Genomic DNA, 24,356 nt, shown 5'->3' with positions numbered 1-24,356 from the left:
GATGGGGTTTTACCATGTTGTCCAGGCTGGTCTCGAACTCCTGACTTCAGATGATCCACCCGCCTTGGCCTCCTAAAGTGCTGGGACTACAGGCATGAGCCACTAAACCTGGACCTCATTAGAATTTTGGTTGGTGTTGCACTAAATATGTTTAAATTAGAGAAAAACTGACGTCTTTACCCCCCGTTTTTCAGTTTAAGAAGGAGGTAAATGGGCCAGGTGTTGTGACTCACACCTATAATCCCAATAGTTTGAGAGGCCAAGGTGGGAGGATTCCTTGAGCCCAGAAATTCGAGACCAGGCTGGACAATATAGGGAGATCACCGTCTCTACAAATAACTAAAAATTAGCTGGGCATGGTGGTGTGTGCCTGTAGTCTCAGCTACTTGGGAGGTTGAGGTGAGAGGATCACTTGGGCCAGAGAGGTCAAGTCTACAGTGAGCCATGATCGTGCCACTGCACTTCAGCCTTGGCAACAGAGTGAGACCCTGTCTCAAAAAAAAAGAAAGAAAGAAAGAAAGAAAGAGAAAAGAAAAGAATGAGGTGAATGTCTCTATTATTTATTTATTTATTTGAGACAGAGTCTCGCTCTGTCTTCAGGCTGGAGTGCAGTGGCATGATCTCTGCTCAATGCAACCTCCACCTCCCGGGTTCAAGCAATTCTCCTGCCACAGCCTCCTGAGTGGCTGGGACTACAGGCACCCGCCACCACGCCCGGCTAATTTTTGTATTTTTAGTAGAGACAAGGTTTCACCATGTTGGCCAGAATGGTCTCGACCTCTTGACCTGTGATACCCCCGCCTCAGCCTCTCAAAGTGCTGAGATTACAGGCATGAGCCACTGCACCTGGCCGCGAATGTCTCTATTTATTCAAGCCTTGCAATAAGTTAGTTTCACAGGCCTCTTCACCTAGTACTTGCACAGTTTCTATGGTAGCTATTATTGCTATTTTCCCAGTACTCTTTCTAACTGGCAATTGACTATAGCTTCTTTATCTTGTAACCTGCCACCTCCCCACCTTGCACTATTTCTGTCCTCAGCAATGTCGTGTGCCCTTGATGGTAGAAAGTACCTGCCAAGTTGTCCTCATGTCCTTGGGACCCAGCTCAGAACCCTGCACATCGCAGGTTTGTGTGGTGAAGGCTGATTAAATTAGTGAATGATGAATGAATGAATGGATTGCTTCAGGATGCAATTTCTTCCCTCTGTCCTCAGGTTAGTGTTCATAATAGCAGCCCTTCGCGCCTTTGATATCTGTGTCCATCACCCTACAGAGGCAAGTTCCAGTGAGGCACCCAGCATAGGCCATAAGGTGGGCACCCCCAGCAGATGCCCCAGCTCAGAATCCCTGGGAATAGGCTGTATTCAACAACAGCTCCAAGTCAGACAAGAGGCAGAGAAATATATAAGACCATATGCTTATCACCTGGCCTCCCCAGTGGCTGTCGCTCACCTGTGCCTTTTCCTAAAAATAAATGGAGTGTGAAAGGCAGAGGACAGAGGCAGGGAATAGCCGAATGGGCACGACCTTGTTGCTGCCCCTACCTTCCGGGGGACCCAGGGTAGGTCCTGACTTAGGGCTCTAGTTTGGCCAACTGTGCCAGACAGGACAGACTTGTGGATAACAGATTCTCTCTCCTCCCTTACCGCATCCAGTCACACCCTCTGCTACCTTCGCAACACCGGAGAAGTTTCTTTGGACAGTGCAATGGTGATGATGGTTATAATGACACTATTTGTAGCTCTCATGATTCACAGTTCCAGGCACTGTTGGATGCTTTACCTAAATTATTATTACATCACTGAACCGTCACACAATCCTATGAGTTAGGGGTTATTATAATCCCCCTTTTACAGATGAAGAAATCGAAGCTTTGGGAGGTAAAATGATTTGCCCAAGGTCATCAGGTTAGAAAGTGACAGAAGTGGGATTTGAACACCAGGCGGTCTGGCTTCAGACCTAACCATGGCACAATCAGCACACATGGGCACCTGCCCTGTTCCAGGCTGATGGGGAGCCCTTCAACAGGAGATAAGGTGGTGCAGGCACAGACGCCTGGACTGCCAGAGCCCCAAAGCCCATAGGAAATATTGGTGCCCAGCCTGCAACCATGTAGAGAAGGCCCAGCCTGACCCAGCCTGACCCAGCTGTTTCCTCAGGGGCGACTCTGCCCCAGGCTGTGCCAGGTGCCCTTGTCCCATGTACCTGGTCCCCTTAGCCCCTCCCCTGTGACTTCCATTCCAGCAGGATGATCCCTTCGTCTTATTAACCTCTTCATCCTCCTCTGTCTTGCTGAGATCTGGCACATAGTAGCCACTGATCCATACCTGTGGAAAAAATGAATGAATGAATGACTCCAAAGAGCCAGACCCTGCACAGACTTAGTGACTAAATATAATGACTTGACCCTGGAGCTGTGTAATAAGGCCACTGCTCAATTCAACTGGCATTTATTGAGCACCTAATGTGTATGTATACAACACAAACACTGTCAAAAAGGGCTCATGTTTTGGCCAGGCACGGTGGCTCATGCCTGTAATCCCAGCACTTTGGGAGGCCGAGGCGGGCAGATCACGAGGTCAGGAGATCGACACCATCCTGACCAGCATGATGAAACCCCGTCTCTACTAAAATACAAAAAATTAGTCAGGTGTGGTGGTGAGTGCCTGTCGTTCCAGCTACTTGGGAGGCTGAGGCAGGGGAATCACTTGAACCCAGGAGGCGGAGGTTGCAGTGAGCTGAGATCGTGCCACTGCACTCCAGCCTGGTGACAGAGCAAGACTCCATCTCAAAAAAAAAAAAAAGGGTTTTATTTTTTGTGCACTAAAAATATGTATTCACCACACAGCATCTCTGGGAGAAAACCATCGATTATCAGAGCTGGCATAGTGTAGGATGTAAATATGGAAGCTCTGAGTCACACTGACAACCGTCTACATCTTGACTCCATCATTTCTTGGCTATGTGACCTCAGACATGTTCTTTACTAACCTCTCTGTGCCTCAGTTTTCTCCTCTGTCAAAGGAGGCTAATAAAACTTCTTTCTCGGCTGGGCACGGTGGCTCACGCCTGTAATCCCAGCACTTTGGGAGGCCGAGGTGGGTGGATCACCTGAGGTCAGGAGTTCAAGACCAGCCTGGCCAACATGGTGAAACCCTGTCTGTACTAAAAATACAAAAATTAGCTGGGCATAATGGTGGGCACCTGTAATCCCAGCTACTCAGGAGGCTGAAGCAGGAGAATTGCTTGAGCCCAGGAGGCAGAGGTTGCAGTAAGCAGAGATCACGCCACTGCACTCCAGCTTGGAGCTGGAACAAGACTCTGTCTCAAAAAAAAAAAAAAATTCTGCCCAGCACAGTTGGTGGTCAAAACTTTGGGAGCTCAGCCATGTATGGTGGCTCACACCTATAGTGCCAGCACTTTGGGAGGCCAAAACAGTAGGATCACTTGAAACCAGGAGTTCAAAACCAACCTGGGCAACAAAGCAAGATCCCGTCTGTACAAAAAAAAATTGTTTTAATTAACTGGGCATGGTGGTGTGCACTTGTAGTTTCAGCTATTTGGGTGGCTGAGGCAGGAAGCCTACTTGAGCCCAGGAGTTTGAGGCTACAGGGAGCTGCGATTGTGCTACTGCACTCCAGTCTGGGCAGCTGAGCAAGGTTTATCTTATCTCTAAAAACAAACAAAAAAACAAAAACAAAAAAGCTTTGGGAGCTCAAGAGAGAGTAAAGAAGCCATTTCTTTCTTTTTTTTTTTTTTTTTTTTTTTTTTTTGAGATGGAGTCTTGCTCTGTCACCCAGGCTGGAGTGCATGGTGTGATCTCGGCTCGATGCAACCACCACCCCTGCCTCCCAGGTTCAAGCAATTCTCCCACCTCAGCCTCTCGAGTACCTGGGATTACAGGTGCGGGCTACCATGCCCAGCTAATTTTTGTATATTTAGTAGAGATGGCGTTTCGCCATGTTGGACAGGCTGGTCTCGAACTCCTGGCCTCAAGTGATCCACCCGCCTTGGCCTCCCAAAGTGCTGGGATTACAGGTGTGGGCCACTGCACCTGGCCCTGAGATTCTTCTTTTCAACCAACTCCATGTGATGCCAGGCTGCTGGCCTGGCATCAGTGATACAGCAGTATAGGATACTTAGTATAATCCCATTTCTGTAAAAACAAAATGGAACAAAATGAATATGTGCATATATGAAAAACAAAGCCAGAGAATAATCCCTAAGCTATAGTGGTTATCTCTAGGTGGGAGGATGACCAGAGGTTTTCAAATACTTGTGTAAAGTCTGGTTTTACAATAAGTTTCAATATTGTAATTGGGGGGAAAAAGTAAAAATAATAAAAGCTGGCTGGGCATGGTGGCTCACAGCTATAATCCCAGCATTTTGGGAGGCTGAGGCGGACAGATCATGAGGTCAGGAGTTTGAGACCAGCCTGGCCAAGATGATGAAACCCCGTCTCTACTAAAAATACAAAAATTAGCTGGGCACAGTGGCGAGCACCTGTAATCCCAGCTACTCAGGAGGCTGAGGCAGGAGAATTCCTTGAACCAGGGAGGGAGAGGTTGCAGTGAGCTGAGATCACACCACTGCACTCTAGCCTGAGCGACAGAGCAAGACTCTGTCTCAAAAAAAAAAAGAAAGAAATACAAAAAATTAGCTGGGCGTGGTGGTGCATGCCTGTAGTCCCAGCTACTTTGGAGGCTGAGGCAGGAGAATCACCTGAACTTGGGAGGCGGAGGTTGCAGTGAGCTGAGATCGCGACACTGCACTCCAGCCTGGGAGACAGAGCGAGACTACGTCTCAAATAAATAAATAAATAAATAAATAAATAGGCTGGGCACAGTGGCTCCTTCCCGTAATCCCAACACTTTGGGAGGCTGAGGCAGGAGGATCACAAGGTCAAGAGATCGAGACCATCCCGGCCGACATGGTGAAACCCTATCTCTACTAAAAATACAAAAATTGGCCGGGCGCAGTGGCTCACACCTGTAATCCCAGCACTTTGGGAGGCAGAGGCAGGCAGATCACAAGGTCAGGAGATGGAGACCATCCTGGCTAACACGGTGAAACCCTATCTCTACTAAAAATACAAAACATTAGCCGGGCGTGGTGGCACGAGCCTGTAGTCCCAGCTACTTGGGAGGCTGAGGCAGGAGAATTGCTTGAACCCAGGAGGTGGAGGTTGCAGTGAACCAAGATCGCACCACTGCACTCTAGCCTGGGTAACAGAGCGAGATTCCGTCTCAAAAAACAAACAAACAAACAAAAAATACAAAAATTAGCTAGGAGTGGTGGCACGTGCCTGTAGTCCCAGCTACTCGGGAGGCTGAGGCAGGAGAATCGCTTGAACCCAGGAGGCAGAGGTTGCAGTGAGCTGAGATCATGCCACTGCACTCCAGCCTGGCGACAGAGTGAGACTCCGTCTCAAAAATAAATAAAATAAATAAGTAAATAAATAATATTAAAAGCCCAGCCATGATGCCCTCTAGGCAAACATCTATAAACTGCACCCCCTCCTGGTGCCAGTCATCCAGGCTTCCATCTCTGCCTTCTCTTGTCCTCAGAGCATAATAACAGGTTGGCATGGAACTGCTGCCAGGTTCCATGCAAGTTGTGTGGCACTGATGCTCCAGCTGTCTGGTGAGCTGTTATCATTGGCATCCTCACAGCTGCAGCTTAATAAGGGCCCCCTGAGCACTAGGCCTGGGCTGTGCCCTACACAGGCATTTGATCTATTATTATCCCCATTATCCAGATTAGTTAACTGAGGTTCAGAGACGTGGAGGGACCTGGGTCACGCAGCTTGTTTAAGGCCCAGATTAGACTCCTAATCCACTCTCTGGTGCTACCAGGGAGAGGGCCTGCTTGTTCCCCATGCCTGCCTCGAAGATTCCTCCCCACAAGGGTCACTCTCTGATCACCATCTTCACAATAGCAACACCACCCTACCCCACCCCTGCTTTCTTGCTCTGCAGGGCACGCCATCTAACAGGGCCATCGTTATTGCCCTATTTGCATATTGTCTGTCTTTTTCCACTGAATTGTCAGCCACATGTGGGTAAGGACTTTGTCCGTTTTGCTCACTGCTTTATCTCTGGAGTCTAGCATAGTACCTGGCTCAACAAATACGCATTAAATGGATGAGTAAGTGAACAGTCTCCAATTCACAGACCACTTTGTCAGCAGTGCCCCCACACTGTTCACAGCGCAGGGAAATGACTCACCGACTCCCCATGAGCACAGTGTAGGCTAGCCTTCCCTTCCTAGCCTCCACCGTGAATACTAATTAGGTTTCTTAAATGCAGAGATGGACGGCTGGGCTCAGGGCCCCATGGTCTGTCTGTGTGAAAGGGTACGCAGGGTAGGATTGTAGGAGCCCTGGATTTGAATCCCACTGTTTTACGCTGTTTTACCACTATCCTGATGGGTTGGAGCAAAGACTTCCACTCTCTAGGACAAGAGCTTCCAACTCTCCCAAGAAGGGCCCTCCAGGTGTCAGGGCCTCTGCACTTGCTGGTCATTCAGCCTGGCATGCTCTTCCCCTGATCTGCTTGCTGCTGGCTCCTTCTCATCATTTTGGTCTCTTCTCAAATGTCACTTCTGCAGAGAACACCCCCGACTCCTGCCAAGCCAATGTGAACTTTCCACACCCACAAAGATACCTTTTTTCACCCTGTTTATTTCCTCCATCCCTCTTACTATGAATTATTTTCATTTTTACTATTTCATTTATCTGCTTACTTATTTACTGTCTGTCTCCCCAGCTTGATGCAAGATCTATGAGGGCAGAGGCCTTGGCTGTCTTATTCGTTGCTGAATCTTCAGTGCCTAGGACAGGGCCTGGCTTCTAGCAGGTACCTAGTAAATATTTGTTGAATTCATGTTCCAACTTTCTCCTTCTAGAAACAAGGAAACTGAGGACCAAAGGCAGAAAAGGACATGTTGGAGATCAGAGTCAGGATCTAGGGATAGAAGGCAGCGAGATGAAGGGGAACTCATCTCGGAGTTCTGACCTCTGAGGTCACAGCCTTTCCTGACCTCAGAGGAAGCCCATCTGCTCTCCAGGCCTGTTTCCTCATCGGTAAGATGGAGTGAAACATCCAGACCACTCTCCAAGAGGCCTGGTACTAGGAGTGAGACCCAACCCATTGACAAATATATTCTGCGCAGCATCCGCGCACCCCAGACACTGCTAAAGCACCCCAAAAGCCGCAGAAGGTGAAAAGTACGACACCCATGGTGCCCCGGACGGCGCCTGCGCACGGCGGCCGGCCCGCAGCGCCGCGGGCTCCCCCTAGCGGCGTCCGGGAGCGGTGCTCGCTCCGATCCCCGAGGGGCGGGGGCCCCGCGGCGCAGGCAGTCTGGGCGCGCGGCTGCAGCGGCGGAGCCGGAGTCGGAGCCGGGAGCGCTAGCGGCAGCCGGATCGCAGCCTGCGGGGCCCGCCGCAGCCATGGGCAACCGCGGCATGGAAGATCTCATCCCGCTGGTCAACCGGCTGCAAGACGCCTTCTCTGCCATCGGCCAGAACGCGGACCTCGACCTGCCGCAGATCGCTGTGGTGGGCGGCCAGAGCGCCGGCAAGAGCTCGGTGCTCGAGAATTTCGTAGGCAGGTAGGCGCGGCGCGCCCCCAGGCGCCGACCCCCGACCCCCGGGATCCCTGGAGTCCCCGCCCGGGGCACTGACGGCGCGGCGACCTCGCAGCCCCCGACGCTGCACCCGCGGCCGGCGCGCCCCCCACCCCCAGCCGGAGCGAGGAGGCCCTCCCCCCACCGCGAGAGCCCCTCGGGGCAGCAGTGTCCCCCGCTAGTCTGCAAACGTCGTCAAGCCTCCGGCTACCGAATCACGCCCCCTCCTCCGTCCCATCCTTTAGGGCAGACAACGCTCTGCCAGAAGCCCCGGGCAACGAGCTGCCCCCCGCCCCCAACATGGGCATGGAGAGAGCCCGCATTACTCAGCGCCTCCGTTGGGCTCCGGGAGTCCCTTGGAGCGGGCAGCACCCGGGGGCAGCGTCCCCCACACCGGGCTCAATGGGGGACATGCCCCTACCCCCATGGGAATTCCTGGGCCGTGGCAGAGGTCAGCCCCCGCATCCCAGTCCCTAGAAGAGGACGTGGTCCCGCGAGCATCGAGGACCCGGCACGGCCTCCCGCCAGCACACACACACCTCTGCGGCTCCCGCCGCCATCCGTGCGCAGCGCGGCGGAGGGGGGAGGCGCGGGCTGCAGGATGAGGAAGGGAAGAGGGGAGGAGAAACCACTGCTTATCCTTTTCTGAGCAGCCGGCCCCTTGCTTCGCCACGGCCCCTGGGTGGGGGGCGCCTGTCAGTGTCGCCCTCCCCTTGGCCTGGCCAGAGGAATCGTGTTGGAGGGAGAGGCGGCAGAGGGCAGAGATGACTAAGACAGGGATGGCGGGAGGGGGGAGCCATTTGCAGAACCTAATCCCCCTCCCGCCTCTGATCCCACAAGGCGCTGAGAGGCCTAGGTGGCGGAGAGAGGAACAACCGCAAAGACAAAGGGTCCTGGGTTTAGCGGGGCAGGCAGGGTCGTGACCCGCAGGCTCTCCACAAACCCCCAAAGGGAGGCAGAAATAGTTTTTCTGGTGCTGAGGAGAGAGAAGAAAGATAGGAGCTCTCCAGGTACTGGAGGTGGGTTGGGGGGGCTGGGCAGACTGGGGGATGAAGTGAGAGAGTTTACACTGACCCCGTCTTTCATCTCCCCCCCATCTTCTTCAGAAACTCTTGCTTTCTTCCAATGACCTTCAGGGCCAAAAAAGTGACTGGCACATGGGAGAGGGAGGCAGGGGCCCTTGTCCGCAGAGGTACAGCAGTTCTGTCCAAGCCAGGTTCTGCTGCAAAACCTCAGGCAAGTCACTTGCCCTCTCTGAGCCTCAGTGTCCCCATCTCTAACATGAACAGTGGGACTGGGTGGTTGTTCCTGCCCCTCCAATGTCCTGGGAAACCCATGCCAGCCCTAGAGGTGAGAGGGAGAGGGCCTGACTGGAGCCATGTGTGTGTGGGATGTTGGAAGGCCACCGTGGGGGCGGCCGTGCCCATCTGGTCAGCAGAGGGGAAGGCATCTGTCTCTCCAATGGCTCCTGCAGAGCCCCCCTTCTGATCACATGACCCCCGGAGCTGCAGGGACACAGGCAAGAGACACACCACGGGCCCCTTCCCCAAGGGCCAGCAGTCAGGGATATCCAGCAGTTTAGAATGGAGAAACCATATTCCTACCTCTCGTCCTTTGAATGTTGGCTGAACTCCTGCCCCATGCCAGGCTGCGTGCTTCAGGCTTGGGGTAGGGAGGGGACCAACTGGTGATTTCAGCCCCCATCTACTGAGCCCATCCCATGCACCCCCCTATGCTGAGTCCTTCATAGGCTCACAGGAGCTCCCAAGAGGCAGGTACCATGATGCCCATCCTACAGATGAGGAAACTGAGACCCTGGAGGTTAGATGCCTTGCCCAAGGTCACACATTCAGAAAGGGCAGCAGCTGTTAGACTCCAAAGCTCAATTCCTAATCTCGACGCTGCACATCCTCTGACAGCCGGGTCCTGCACCAGGCACAGGGACGTGTGGGTGGGTGGGCCTCCATTTCCCCATCTGCGGAATGGAAACGCTGACAGCCGCTGCCCTGCCTTCCTGAGAAGGTGACTGTGGGCTCCACCGAGTTCATGGGTGGAAAGGTGCTTTTTGTAAACATGCGGGAGGGGGCGCTGATAGCCAATTAGGCTTGGGGACCTGCATGCCCAGCCCCTGCCTTCCTGGAGCCCATGACGCAGGGGCCATCCCTGACCACAGCAGATTTCATCGAGTACTTGCTTGTTGAGTGGTGGAGCAAGGTGCGGACCGTGCCCCAGGAGGCCTGGGCCCTCTGGCTGCCCTCTCCACCCCAATGCCCTTGGCCGTTGTCCCCACAGGAGGATGTGCAGGGTGTCCAGATGCAGGCCCAGGGCAGGGGAGGGGGCTTAGGTTGATGTGAAGGAGTAGGCAGAAAAGCATTCATGATCCTCTGAAAGCTAGTGAGAAGGCCAGGGAAACTGAGGCTCAGTGGGTTCCACTGTCTCAGCCTGCCAGCTCCCTCAAGGGCTCCTGACCTCTCCAACAGGGCTCAGTCCCCAGACTGGTGAGCATAGTAACAGCCATTCTGTCTTCTGGGGCTTCCCAGGAGCCAATCCCCGACAGAAAATGCTTCACAGGAAAATGCATCAGGGCTGCCCCAGGCCCACCCGGGCTTCTGGGTGCTCAGGAGAATCCTGCTGTCAACTCTGCAATGGAGGTAGCCTTGCAGCTGCCTGGGATGCTGCTAGAACTTGTCTGGGTCTATACTATTTCTTCACCCCCTTCCCTTTTACAGAAGGGAAAACTGAGGCCAATTCATTCAGTCATTTAGCAAACATTTGTGGAGGGTGCACCATGTCTCAGCACTGGGGATTCTATGGTGGAAAAGACCAAGACTCTGCACTGCAGAGGGAGAAACTCAGAAGACAACTGGAAAATGTGGTGAACATCAGGGAGGGGAGTGGGGCTGCTCTCCCCAGGGAGGTCAGAGGTCTCCAGGAGGAGGTGGCATCTGAGATGAGAACCAAGGGATGAGAAGCTGTGTAACTTGCCAGGGGCGGGAGAGTTCCAGGCCAAGGGAAAGGTGCAAAGGCCCCGGGGTAGCAAAGAATTTGGTGCCTTTGAAGAACAGAAAGGAGACCCTGTAGCTGGTATTCGGCTAGCAAGGGGGAGACAGGACCTGAGAGATAGGCAGGGGCTAGATCTACAAAGCCCTTAGGCCATGAGGAGTGAGGAGTTTGGGTTTATTTTCTCTCTTGTGGGAAGCTTTTTAGTAGTGGAGTGATGAGCTAATTCTAGCAAGGGTGTGACTTGGGGAGCGGGTGAGGGAAAAGGCAGGAGACTGGTGGGGAGGCTGCTGCAGTGGGCAGGGGGTAGTGGGGGGCCTGGACAAGGGCTTCAGCTGCAACCAGAAGGAGAATGGTGGGTGGGTTTCAGGATATATTTTAGAGGAAGTCCTGCTGGAGGATGAATGTGGAGGGTGAGGAGAGAGGAATCAATGATGACTTCTGGGACTTTGACCTGAGCTCCTGGGTGGGTGTTGGTGCCATTAACAGAGTCGGGAAGAGTAAGGAGGAGCAGACTCGGGGGACGGGGGAAGACCAGGGTTTGGTTCTGAACATATTGAGCCTGAGATGCCTGTTAGACTTCTAAGCGGAAGATGTCAGCTGGCAGTTTGGTGATGCAAGTTGAGAGCTCAGGGGGAAGACGGGCTGGAAATAAAAATTTGGAAGTCGTTGGTGTAGAGATGGGATTTAAACCCGAGAGTAGATGAGCTCATCCTGGGGGTAAGTGTAGACGGGGGAGTGTTTGTGGACCCAGCACACACCAGCCTTTCATGAACAGATGCCTGGTGCCCTAGGCCAAAGGGGCCTCCTCGCTGTCCCTCCAGCTCCTCTTTGTCACCCCCGCCCTGCTACACCCCCCACCCCAGTGCTCCTCTAGGGCCAAGAGTGGGTTGTCCTAGGGCAGGCCAAGTCTGGTGGGAATGTGGCAGAGGGGCCGAGAGCATGGTGTGGAGTCAGACCTGCCGAGTATGAAGCTCAACTCTGCCACTTACAAGCAGAGAAACCCTGGGCATGTTCCCCAAACCCTGCCCAGCTGCTATTTCCTCATCTGTAAAATGGGGATAATAATAGCACATCCCTTGTGAGATTATGGTGAGTGTTGAAACAATCCCTAGGAAGCACTCGGGGCAGGGCCTGGCATGGAGGACGCGCTGCTTCTATCCCTGCCTGGGCGTAGACAGGCAAGCCCTCTGGGATGGCGTGGGCTGGGAGGTGCACCAGGATGGGGGCACGGGTTGGGGATCTTCTCCATCCAGGGTAGGGTAGGGGTCCTGAGGAGCGACCCTCTGCCCAGAGCCGAAGGAGCAGCCTGGGAGGAAGGGTTTTAGGTTTCCCCGTAACTCTGCCTACCCCCCACCCCCAGGCTTTCTGTCTCCCCCAATGCCCTTGTCCCTTCCTCCCCATTCTTTTTTTTCTTTTTTTTCTTTTTTTTTTCTTTTTTTGAGATGGAGTCTCGCTCTGTCACCCAGACTTGGAATGCAATGGCGCGATCTCAGCTCACTGCAACCTCCACCTCCCAAGTTCAAGTGATTCTCCTGCCCTAGCCTCCCAAGTAGCTGGGATTACAGGCATGTACCACCACGCCCGGCTAATTTTTGTATTTTTAATAGAGATGGAGTTTCATCATGTTGTCCAGGCTGGTCTCAACTCCTGACCCCCAGTGATCCACCCACCTCAGCCTCCTAAAGTGCTGGGATTACAGGTGTGAGCCGTAGCACTCAGCTCTCTCCTCTGCATTCTATCCCAGCATGGACGTGATGCTGGTCTCTGGACTCTTGAGAGCCCTTCTCTTTGTCAAACCTAGCCTTTCCCAGGGGAGACAGCCCTCTCCCCACTATTAAGCTCTGTCTCTTCCTCTGAACACACCAGGATGCGTCATAGTGGTCCCATTTCTCAGATTTGGAGATGGAGGCCAAAGACTATTAGGGGATAAATGAGACATCCTAGGCAGAGTATCGATGACCTGGATGGGGCAGAGGGAACTAATATTTCCTTGGCACTTGCTGTGTGCCAGGCCCTGAGGATACAGCTGTGAGTCAGCCAGACCCATCCTGCTTGGGGAGGCTTGCGGCTGATCGGGGCAGACAGACATGAAATCCACAAAGAGCACGTTTGTCGTGTATTTTGAAGGAGGCTACTCCTGCGTTGCAAGGAGCCTGACATTGAGGGGAGGGGGGCTTTCTGGGCCATCAGAAGGCCTCCTGAGGAGGTAGCATTTAAGATTGGACCTGAGCAAGACTAGGACGTGGTCAAGCCAAGGTGTGGACTTCCGCAGGTGCAGGGACTGTCCTGAGCAAAGAGTTAGGGGGAAAAGAGCCCAATGGGTTTGAGAACCCGGATGAAGGATGAAGGGCAGTGTGGCTGAGTGAGGAGCAGAGACCAGAGGTGAGACTAGGAGGGTTGGGGAGGCGGGGCTTGAGGGGCCTGTTAGGGGCCCTTTGACACCCCCCCACCCACCTGGAGAGCTGCCACACTCTGCTCCAGCCTCTGCATGCTCAGAGCACGTAGCTGCCACATGCTAAGCACACACTGCCTGTGGGCCACATGTGGAGCACACCCCTGGGGCTGGAAACATGGAAATGCACCCATCCACAGCCAGAGGACATCCTCTCCAAACCCACACCCCACCGTGGCCCAGAGGAGCTGGGAGTGAAAGGTGACCCTGGCAGACAGTATCTGATCTCGGCGCCAGGAGAATTGAGTTTCCCAGGCCCTGGCTGGGTCAGAGGGTCGGACCCAGGGAAGGGGGTGCAGGTGGGAGAGTGGAGAGGGTGGGCAGGGCAGGAGTGGAGGAAGCGGGTCATGGACACAGTGCTGTCAGGCGTGGAGAAACGGACGCCCACATGCCATATGTCTATGTATTCCAGTTATAAATCAAGCTGAGGAATTGCTAAATGCAATACATTCTGCCCTCCCACCATAACAAACGCACCTTCATCACAACCTGACCAGCTGGGTTTGAATTCAGAATTTCAGACTCCTTGGAGTTCCGTGGTGGATGTGGAGGCGTGGGGACAGGTGTCCCCTCTCTGCGGGCTGCCCCGTCATTTCCCTCTTTATCCCTCCAGGGTTCACTTGTGAACACCCCAGCCCTCATATCCCAGCTCCAGAAAGGACTCACCTTGGGCCTGGGCTGGTCCCCACTTGGGCCTGGGCAGTGGGCTTGGAACTGCTTGAGAGGGAATTCTGGGGCATCTGAGCGTAGCCTACGAGGGGAGCACAGGCTTCAGCTGGGCACCTCCCCTGGCCCCTGGGGAACTATTTGCCCCATGGGGAGGGTGAGGCCAGAGGAGGTCCAGAGAGGGACCCCTAAGTGTAAGTCTCAGACTAAGGGGTCCATTCCCCAGGCCTAAGGGCAGTACTGATGTCTTCTATCATTCCAAGTTTTTGTTTTGTTTTGTTTTGTCTGTTTTGTTTTGTTTTGTTTTGTTTGTTTTGTTTTGTTTTGTTTTGTTTTGTTTTGTTTTGTTTAAGACAGGATCTCACTCTGTCACCCAGGCTGGAGTGCAGTGGGGCGATCTTGGCTCACTGCAGCCTTGACCTCCCGGGCTCAAGCCATCCATCCTCCCACCTCAGCCTTCCGAGAAGCTGGGATGACAGGCATGCGTCGCCACACCCAGCTAAGTTTTTTATTTTATTTTTTGTGGAGATGGGGTCTCACCATGTTGCCCAGGGTGGCCTCAAACTCCTGGACTCAAGTGATCCTCCCACTTTGGCCTTCCAACCAGGTTTTTATTTTATTTGTATTTATTTGGCATTATTATTATTATTATTATTATTATTATTATTATTATTATTATTAGAAACAGGGTCTTGCTCGGTCACCCAGGTTGGAGTGCAGTGGCACAATCTCAGCTCACTGCAACCTCCACCTCCCAGGTTCAAGCAATTCTCCTACCTCAGCCTCCCAAGTAGCTGAGACTAACAGGCACCCGCCATCATGCCTGGCTAATTTTTGTATTTTTAGTAGAGATGGGGTTTCACCATATTGGCCAAGCTGGTCTCGAATTCCTGACCTCAGGTGATCTGCCCGCCTTGGCCTTGCAAAGTGCTGGGAATACAGGTGTGAGCCACCAGGTTTTTAGATGGCAAAAATGACACAGAGAGCGTAGGGAACCTGCCTAATGTCACACAGCAATTGAATCAGAGGCAGGCCAGGAACAGGCATGGGTCTCCTGCCTCCAGTCCACACTTTTCCATGTTTCTGTCTACCCTATTCCCCACCCCAGTCCCACCCATGTGTGCACACACCTACACACCTCAGTGTCTCCTCCTCTCCTCTTCCTGGGCGACTCTCTGGCACTCTTACCCATTCCCTGGAATGAAATCTGGCTAAGAAACAAGAATCATTTGGAGAAGTTAGCCCTGGCAACTTAGAATTACTATAAGCAACAGAAAAAAAAAGTAATATTGAGCTTGGAAGGTGTTCAAAATATTCTCCTGAATGGCATCTTCCCAGTGCCCTGGCCAGAGGCCCCAAGATCAACTGCCTGCCGGCTCCCCCATCCTCCCCATCTGACTTGGTCCCCATGCCCTGTGGATTCTGCCCAGTTCACTCCTGTCTACCTCAAACTCCAGCCCCTTTGTCTTAGCAGCAGAGTAGTTTCCTCCCTTGCCCCCTAACCCATTCCCCGCCCAACAGCATGAAACTCTCTCCAGCCTCCCAATCTATCTTCCTAGCTTGAAGCCCTCTTTGGATTCCCTGCCCTCAAAACGGAACCCCACACCTGAGTTGGGCCCCTGAGGGCTGATTACCCAGTCCTGCTTCCTTTCAGCCGCTCCCTCCTGGTCTACCTGAATATATTACTGTTCGTGGGAAAAATAGGGCCGTGCCCTCTCTCTCACTCTCCTGGGGTGCTATTGCATATGCTGTTCTCTCACCTGGAAGCCTCTTTTTTTTTTTTTTTTCTGTACAGACAGGGTCTTGTTATGTTACCCAGGCTGGTCTCAAACTTCTGGCCTCAAGCCAGGTCTCAAACTCCTGGCCTCAAGCTGGGGCTTGAACTCCTGGCCCCAAGCGATCCTCCCACCTCAGCCTCCCAAAGTATTGGGATTCCAGGATTCCAGGTGGCTGGCCCCTGGAAAGCTCTTCACCCTGCCGTTGTCTTCCTCTTTCACTGGGTCTTTCCTCCAAGTGTCACATCAGCCAACACCTCCTCTGGGATGCCTTCTCTGATGACCCTCTCCTGCCATGACCTGGCCCTCCCTGTGTGGGGTAGGGCTTTGTTTTCTCCCAGATGGGAAGCTGTAGAGGAAGAAAGAAACCCGTTGCCTTGGGCTCAGAGCTCCTGGCAGAGGGCGGCTCCAACCATGGTTAATATTAACAACGTATCTAGTCATGACTGTGTTATTCTTTAATCACTCTGTCTCATGTGCCTCTCTTCTTAGGTCAGGGAAAGGAGGCCACTAGCCAGGGTGGGGAGAAAAATCTCAGCGGGTGAATGCATCCTCACCCCCAACCTGGGTCCCCATTTCAAAGGAATGCAATGCTGTAGCACATAAAGCACCCAGCACATGGCACGTGCTCAGGAACTGGGACCTGCCAATGGGCACCCCCTGTTAGGTCCTTCCACAGCCAGGATCTCAGGGCATTCCCTCAGCAGCCCTAGGAGGCAGCTGCTGGCCTGTGTCCTATTTCACTGATGGGCAAACTGAGGTTCAGAACAAGGAAATAATTTAGTGGCTGAGCTGGGGTTCCTTCTCATCAAGATGCTGGTGATAAGAAATAAGGATCCATAGCTGGGCATGGTGGTGCACACATGTAGTCCCAGCTACTTCGGAGATTGAGGTGGGAGGACTGCTTGAGCTCAGGAATTTGAGGCTGCAATGAGCTATGATCGTACCACTGCACTCCAGCCTGGCAACACGGCAAGACCCGGCTGGAAGGAAGGAAGGAAGGAAAGAAGGAGGGAAACAGAAAGAGGATCCAGATGTAGCTGCATAGTGAATAACTTTGGAAATGTCTATGATATGTTAGGTGAATAGAGAAGCTATCAAAGGGCTGATAACCCAGTGTGCATGTGAGCGCCTGAGAGGCATGTGATTTCACCTTTCCGAGTCTCAGTTTCTTCCCTGTAACATGGAGAAACTGATCACTCTGATTTCACACAGCCATGCAAGAATCGATCCAAAGGCTGTAGATTTTCTTAAACAGCTTTATTGAGGTATAATTTACATGCCATACCATTCACCCATTTTAAAGGCACAATTCAATGATCTTTGGTATATTCACAAAGTGGTGCAACCATCATCACTATCTAATTTTAGGATATTTCCGTCACCCTAAAAAGAAATCTTGTGCTGATGTAGATTTTCAAGTCCCTGGCAGAGTCCCTGGCTGACAGTCAGCAATTCCTCAGTGTTTAGCCATGATGATGATGATGAATGATAAAATGTTGACAGTGGCTCCCATCAGGTGTTGGGATGACGATTGGTTTTTATTTTTTAAATATTTCACGTATTTTCTGGATCTTTTTGTTTGTTTGTTTGTTTGAGATAGAGTCTCACTCTGTCATCCAGGCTGGAGTACAGCGGCAGGATCTCGGCTCACTGCAACCTCCACCTCCCGGGTTCAAGCGATTCTCCTGCCTCAGTCTCCCGAGTAGCTGGGACTACAGCCGCACGCCACCACACCCTGCTAATTTTTGTATCTTTAGTAGAGATGGGGTTTCACCATGTTGGCCAGGCTGGTCTCAAACTCCTGACCTCAGGCGATCCGCCCACCTCGGCCTCCCAAAGTGTTGGGATTACAGGAGTGAGCCACCGCACCTTGTCATTTTCTGAATCTTTTAAAATGGAGAACACATGATTTTAAAAATTAGAGGCAAAAGAGATCTATTTCCCTTTTGAAAATACAAAGTCATCAACCCTTGGATTAATGGAAGGGAGGGAGGGAGGGTGGGAAAGAAAGTAGGAAGGATGAGAAGATAAGAAATAAGGGAAAGTAATAGGCTCTGCTTAATAGGGAGAAAGATTGCTGTGGAGAGAGCACCTACCCGGACTCAGGAGCCCTACCTTGTCACCAACTTGCACCATGATCTTGGGCAAGACTCTTCCCTTTTGTGCCTCAGTTTCTACCCTACACAATGAAGCCGATGGTAGAGCTCATCTTCCATTCCCTCTTTTGGTCAGTGCGGGTGTCCTGAGAGTCTGCTACATGCCAGACCCAGGGCTGGGTGCTGGGATATTGTGACGAACAAGTCTAGCCTAGTCCCTGCTCCCGGGGCCATCAGAACATCAAGGAAAGCCAAGGCCAGAACTGCCCTGCAGTGTTCAGACCTCAGCTTGAAATTCATGAGCTGTGACAGGGCTGCCTAGGGTCCCCTGGGGCAGCAGGAACAGAGAGCGACTTGTTGCCTGGGGGTAGCCTCACCTCCTCCCAACTGTATTTCTTGGCCTACCCACTCCCTTGCAGGCACCCCAGCTCCCTGCTTCAGAGCACGCCCCTGCCCACCCCCCTTGCCTTCCACCTCCAGGGTCAAGATCTGGCTGGAAATATCCTGCCCTCACCCCCACGCTCACTGCCATCCTCCAGGAAACCCACCGTCCAACTCTCTCCCCGCTGCCTCTTCTGGTGGCGAGGCTGTGGGAGTCCAGCCTGTGGTCTCAGCATGCCCAGCAAGCTATCGTTATTTATAATCATAGTGGCCACGATTGGTTCAGCCATCAGTTGGTATAAGCCTCACAGCAACCCATTTTACTGATGTGGAAACTGAGGCTCAGAGAGGTATGGTCATTTGTGCACAGCCACACAGCTCCTACATGACAGCTCAGACATTCAATGTGGGGTCCATCTGACATCAGAGCCCAAAAAAGAGGAGGCATAGAAGAATGACCAGCACTGGGTGCACGCCCAGTTAAGCACGTTACTTCCTGGGGTCATTTGCATTCAGCAGGGCCTGGGAACCAGGATCCCAGAGCTCTGGTCCCAAGTCTCAGGTCCTAGAGTAGGGGTAGGGGTAGGGGTCACGTCAGCCCTTGGGTTCAGTTTCTCCAGACCCCTCTCACGGTGACAACTCCAGTTCAGACAGGGAGTGTGGCATTTGGGGTTCCTGAGAGGTGTTTGTTTCGTCCCCTCATGTTTCACGTTTGAAGGTGCCTCTGCAGATGGCCAGGCACAGCCTCCCTGGGAACCCACCATCTGCTCCAAATGAGTGGGGAGAACTGGCATGCCAGCAGCCGCCCCTCCCACGCTGGGCACAGCACGCGGCCTCCGAGGCTGGTGGGCCTGATACTTTTCTCTGGGCACCTGTTCTGTCCTCCCTTAGCCTAACCAGGAGCTGGAGGCTGGATCTAGTCTGGATCCCCACTGGGGAGAAGGAGGGCCACCTAGGGGACCCTTAAACAGAGGGCTAAAGTGGGACAGTGTGTCCAGGTGAAAGGGAAGAGCTAGGGAGCTGCTGAGTCATGCACATTCCTTCCCGTGTTGCCTGCACGCCTACTACGTGCGGGGCCTGTGCCAGGCAGGAACCCGGAAGTGAGTGAGGAGCTCATTGTCCGGACCTGGGGACCTGCTGGTCCTCCCCACTGTCAGTCCAGACGTGAGACTGGGAAGCAGACCTCTCGGGTCCTGGCACCAGGCACCAGGCCAAGGAAAGGCCAATGTAGGATTCGATGAAGGAGCCAGCCTGGCACTGGCTCCTCAGCATGGGGCAGATGGTCCTTAAACTTAACACGGAGTGTGGAAACCACCTGAGGATCCATTTAAAACCCAGATTCTGCCTCCCCGTGAAGCCCTCTTGAGATTCTAGCCCAGCATGCCTGAGGAGCATGCGTCTGGACAAACTACCCAAGGCATTCTGATGCAGGCCGCGTGAGGGCCTCACTTTGAGAACCTGGGCCATGACAGAGATGGGCCACCTCCCCATCTGGGCACCAGGAGATCTTGGCTCTGGGAGGGGTTGACCCCCAGACATGGCCCTGCCTCTAGTCTCTGCTTCCCAGAAGCTACTTGCCCTTTAAGTAGCCCTGGGGAGGCAGCAGGCAGCTGGCCCAGACCCTGACCACCCAGCATTCTTGCCAGCTGGGCCCTGGGCTCCCCACACCCGCTATGTGGCACCTTGGAGACCTCCACCCCTCAGGCTCACCAGGGCTGCGTGGGCCCGTCTGCTCAAGGAGAGGCCTCTCAGGGAAGAACTCCAGGGAAAGTCCATGTCTCTGTGTGGGGGACTCTTTGAGGGGAGTCCCATCCTTTCCAGCCCCTCCTGCAGTTTCCATGGCAACTACTGTTGCCATGGTGTTGCTGGTGAGGAGCTGGTGGAGAAGAGGGTGGACCCCCGGCCCCCACACCCACCCCAGCTTCTATGAGAACAGCTGTTCTATCTCCACAGCCCTGGGGAACTCCCAAAACTGGAAGTCACGCCCCCAAAGGAGTCTTTGAGTAAAGGATGGGAGCGATTGAGACCGGAAGTCCTCCCACCCCCCAGCAAACCCCCTCCCTCTGTGCCGCCTGGCACACCTCTGTTCTAGCGCATACCACGCTGCATTGCATTATCTGTTTACTTGTCTGTCTCTCCCACCACACTGTGAGTTCCTCAGGGTGGGAACTGTCTGACTCATCATCTCCCATCCCCAGGGCCCGGCACAGACTGAATTTAATTGAATTACATAAAAAGCCAAGTCTGGCTTCTTGGGTTTGAGACAGCACCATTGAATGAGGAAGTTTCCAGGCTGAGGGTCCAACAGACACTCAGCTTTGAATCCCCGCTCTGCTGTGTGACCTTGGGTGAGTCACTTCACCTCTCTGAGCCTCAGCTGCTTCCTCTGTAAAATGATAATCTCTATATCAGAGCACAGATTCGAGGACTTGGGGATTCAATCAGAATTTATTGAGTGCCCCTTGTGTGCTAAGCCCTGTCCTGGGCACTGGGATACAGTGGCAGACAGAAAGAGGCTGCCCTGCTCACTGTCTGGCAAGAATGAAAAGCATTTGCCTGGTGCGCAGAAATGATGAATATACACAGGGCTTACCATCCTTCTCCTTCTCCAGTATAATTCCTGACTCCTCCCCAGCAGCGTCCACTTCCCCAGACGTGAGGCAGTGGAGAGGCTTCAAGAGGGGGCTTTGAACCTAGGAGCTCTGGGTCTAGTCTGTTGTACCTAAGACCCTTAGCTCCTGACCCTGGGGTGCAAGAAGACTTGTGAGTCTGGGTCAGGCTCTGGGCTGGGAGCAAGAGACCTGGGTTCCACCTCTGGCTCTGTAGAGCTTGAATGTATCTTTTTCCCTCCCTGGGCCTCTCCGTGAATAAGGCGCTAGCTGTGTCTCAATGGTCCCTCGGGCTTCGACCTGTTCCCCCCTTTCCTGGGCCCTGGAGATCCCATGACTGGCAATTCTGACATCCTGATTCCTGGAGAGGCCTTCACCCTTGTGCTTGCGCCAGCTGGAGGGTGGTGCAGAGGGAGGTGGATGAAAAGAGCTGACTGGACAGAGAACCGGCACCCACAAGAGTCAGCCAAAAGGACAGCTGAGGTTGACATTGGCACGAGCAGATGTCTAAGCTATAGACTGTCAGGTCTGGGGATGGGGGATGACTTTGGGACCTCTCAGTCCAGTCCTTCAAAGGCGGCTCGGTTCACGGGGGGCTGAAGGGCAGGGGAGTGTCACTGCAGAGTCAAATATATCCGAGACCAGGGTTGCTGTGCAACCTGAATGTCTCTAAGGTGCAGCTCCCTCATCTGCAAAATGGGGGTAATAACAGCACCTGCCTCATGGGGCTACAGTATGGAGCCCCACTAAGCGCCTGGCATGCAGTAGGCACTAAGAAGCATGAGTTTTTTTGTTTTTTTGTGGGTTTTTTTGAGGTGGAGTTTTGCTCTTGTTGCCTAGGCTGGAGTGCAATGGCGCCATCTTGGCTCACCGTAACCTCCGCCTCCCGGGTTCAAACAATTCTCCTGCCTCAGCCTCCCAAATAGCTGAGATTACAGGTGCCTGACACCCCGCCAGCTAATTTTTTTGTATTTTTAGTAGAGACAGGGTTTCACCATGTTGGCCAGGCTGGTCTCAAACTCCTGACCTCAGGTGATCCGCCTGCCTTAGCCTCCCAAAGTGCTGGGATTACAGGCGTGAGCCACTGCACCCGGCCCATGAGTCCTTTCCCTTGCCGCCTCCTTCCCCACTCCTCTTCAACCCTAGCCATATGGAGCCTGGAGAAGGGGAAGTGAGATGCTGCCCTGCCCCACAGCGGAAGGGAGGGGAGAAGTTACAGCTCTGTTTCCTGGGATCCACTCTGTGGGCATTGGACACATAGGCATGTGGGAGACCCCATGCCTCCGTTTTCTGGGGCTGAATGGCCGTGGCTGAGTTGGGGCAGGGACTTCCTATTAGTTCAAAACCAACACAGGACGTATCTAGGAGTTGATCCAGTCTCTTGGCAGCTCAGATGCATAAATTCTGTGACCCAGGCGACTTGAGGAAAAGTATTTTCCACCTTTCTGGGCTGCCATTTGCTGCTCTTAGTTACCTGAAGCCCCTGGGCTAAGGAGCGGTGGAGCCAGCACTTTGGAGGGAACTTTGGCTTTCCCAGGGGCCGGACAGGTACCCCTGGGACAGAGGGCGCCCCCTCATATCTTGACCCTCCTTTGACCTCCAACTCATTGCAGGGACTTCCTGCCTCGAGGATCTGGCATTGTCACCCGACGTCCCCTGGTCTTGCAGCTGGTCAATGCAACCACAGGTACGTGCCCTCCTTCACCAGCAGCCAGGCCTGCCCACTCCAGCCTCTCCCCCGTCCCCAAGCTGAGGGCCAGCCTGGCCACGAATTTGCTTGCTGTGTGACTGTGGGCCTCGTTCCCCTTAGGGATAGCGGGGATCAAAATACATAATGGAGACGTGGGTGGTGGTTCTGCTTGGGTGTGTCTAGAGGGCTCTATTACCGGTGGGAGATGAAAACCCCCAGGTGGGGTTCCAGACCTTGATGCCTACTGCCCTTCCCCTGCCCGCTTCTGGAGCAGAATATGCCGAGTTCCTGCACTGCAAGGGAAAGAAATTCACCGACTTCGAGGAGGTGCGCCTTGAGATCGAGGCCGAGACCGACAGGGTCACCGGCACCAACAAGGGCATCTCGCCGGTGCCTATCAACCTCCGCGTCTACTCGCCGCACGGTGAGGACCCTGGCCCCGCCCTAACCTCTAAGAATCATTTTCTTGGCGACGCACCTCTGCGTGCCTCGCTCCTCCTGCAGACTCCGCCCCTAGAGCGACCCCGCCTCTGCATCATCCTATTCCAAGCTCCACCCAGCCGTGTTCCGCCCACTTCCGGCCACGCCTCCAACAGGCTGCCACTTTCGCCCTGAGATTTCCTAGTCCCACCCACCTGCCTCCCTGCTCCCAAGCAGCTTCTCTAACCCCGCCCTATTCTTTAACCTCGCCCGCGGCCACGCCCCTCGCCTTGAGCCCGCCCTCTCGCCGCCCTGTCCAGTGCTGAACCTGACCCTGGTGGACCTGCCCGGAATGACCAAGGTCCCGGTGGGGGACCAACCTCCCGACATCGAGTTCCAGATCCGAGACATGCTTATGCAGTTTGTCACCAAGGAGAACTGCCTCATCCTGGCCGTGTCCCCCGCCAACTCTGACCTGGCCAATTCTGACGCCCTCAAGGTCGCCAAGGAGGTGGACCCCCAGGGTAGGTTCCCACCCGGTGGCCAATGCACAAAACCCCAGGCTTGCAGGCTGTCTATTCTTAGTGTAAAGGGGAGCCTCTGAACGGTCTAAGAATAGCGGTGGGATCAGATTTGTACCTTTAAAAATTACTTTGGGGGTCAGGCATGGTAGCTCATGCCTGTAATCCCAGCACTTTGGGAGGCCAAGCCGGGAGGATTGCTTGAGCCCAGGAGTTCGAGACAAGGCTGGGCAACCTAGTGAGACCCCATTTCTACAAAAAATTTAAAAATTAGCCGGGCACCGTGGTGCACGCTTGTGGTCCCAGCTACTCGTGAGGCTGAGGCCGGAGAATCACTTGAGCCCAGGAGGTTGAGGCTGCAGTGAGCCCTACTCGCACCACTGCAGTCCAGCATGGGCAAGAGTGAGACCCTGTCTCAAAAAAGAAAAAAAGGCCGGGTGCAGTGGCTCACGCCTGTAATCCCAGCACTTTGGGAAGCCAACTTGGGAGGATCGCTTGAAGCCAGGAGTTGGAAAGCAGCCTGGCAACAAAGCGAGATCCCATCTCTAACAAATAAAAAAACAAGAAGAATAAATAAAAATCATTTTGGCTACTCTGTGGAAAATGAATAAGGGGAAAAGAGAGGAGGCAGTGAGTGGGCAGGGGGCCAAGGAGAACAGGGGGATGGGAGTGGGAGTGCATGGATTTGTGTGTGAGAGCGGGTGCAGCTGTAGACGGCCCTCCTGCTGGTGCACCCAGGCCAGCGCACCATCGGGGTCATCACCAAGCTGGACCTGATGGACGAGGGCACAGATGCCCGTGACGTGCTGGAGAACAAGCTGCTCCCCCTGCGCAGAGGTAAGCAGGCCATGCCCCTCAACCACTCCCCAGCCCTTCCCCACCCTTCTCCTCCCCTTGAGGCTGGTTGCCCTGACCTTGATACTGTTCACAGGCTACATTGGGGTGGTGAACCGGAGCCAGAAGGACATTGATGGCAAGAAGGACATTACCGCCGCCTTGGCTGCTGAACGAAAGTTCTTCCTCTCCCATCCATCTTATCGCCACCTGGCTGACCGTATGGGCACGCCCTACCTGCAGAAGGTCCTCAATCAGGTAGGCAACCAAGCCAGG

General features: G+C 53.7%; 2 protein-coding genes across 11 annotated transcripts in view; one reads left to right on the top strand and one right to left on the bottom strand.

The window, feature by feature from the left end:
* CIZ1 (CDKN1A interacting zinc finger protein 1) overlaps window positions 1–8,303 on the bottom strand; it is a 42,723-nt gene extending 34,420 nt beyond the window's left edge. For 3 of the 6 annotated variants that reach the window (XM_034929173.3, XM_057303126.2, XM_063594175.1), the window contains exon 1: window positions 8,170–8,300. The gene's annotated coding sequence lies outside the window, so the exon portion shown is untranslated. Of the gene's footprint in view, window positions 1–8,169 lie in introns of all 6 variants that reach the window. The other 3 variants (XM_063594174.1, XM_063594177.1, XM_063594178.1) reach the window with 2 other exon arrangements.
* The window catches only part of DNM1 (dynamin 1), a 51,885-nt gene continuing 34,823 nt past the window's right edge, over window positions 7,295–24,356 (top strand). For all 5 annotated transcript variants that reach the window (XM_034929153.3, XM_063594183.1, XM_034929154.3 and 2 more), the window contains exons 1-6: window positions 7,295–7,615; window positions 22,229–22,302; window positions 22,580–22,729; window positions 23,046–23,249; window positions 23,985–24,083; window positions 24,178–24,338. In XM_034929153.3, the coding sequence (XP_034785044.1) occupies window positions 7,455–7,615; window positions 22,229–22,302; window positions 22,580–22,729; window positions 23,046–23,249; window positions 23,985–24,083; window positions 24,178–24,338 (849 nt within the window). In that variant the 5' untranslated portion in view covers window positions 7,295–7,454. The remainder of the gene's footprint in view (window positions 7,616–22,228; window positions 22,303–22,579; window positions 22,730–23,045; window positions 23,250–23,984; window positions 24,084–24,177; window positions 24,339–24,356) is intronic.

Source organism: Pan paniscus, chromosome 11 (assembly GCF_029289425.2).
Source record: "Pan paniscus chromosome 11, NHGRI_mPanPan1-v2.0_pri, whole genome shotgun sequence".
NCBI classification, from domain to species: Eukaryota; Metazoa; Chordata; class Mammalia; order Primates; family Hominidae; genus Pan; species Pan paniscus.
Note: the sequence above shows the minus strand (reverse complement) of the source record. Positions and strands in the feature narration are given on the sequence as shown.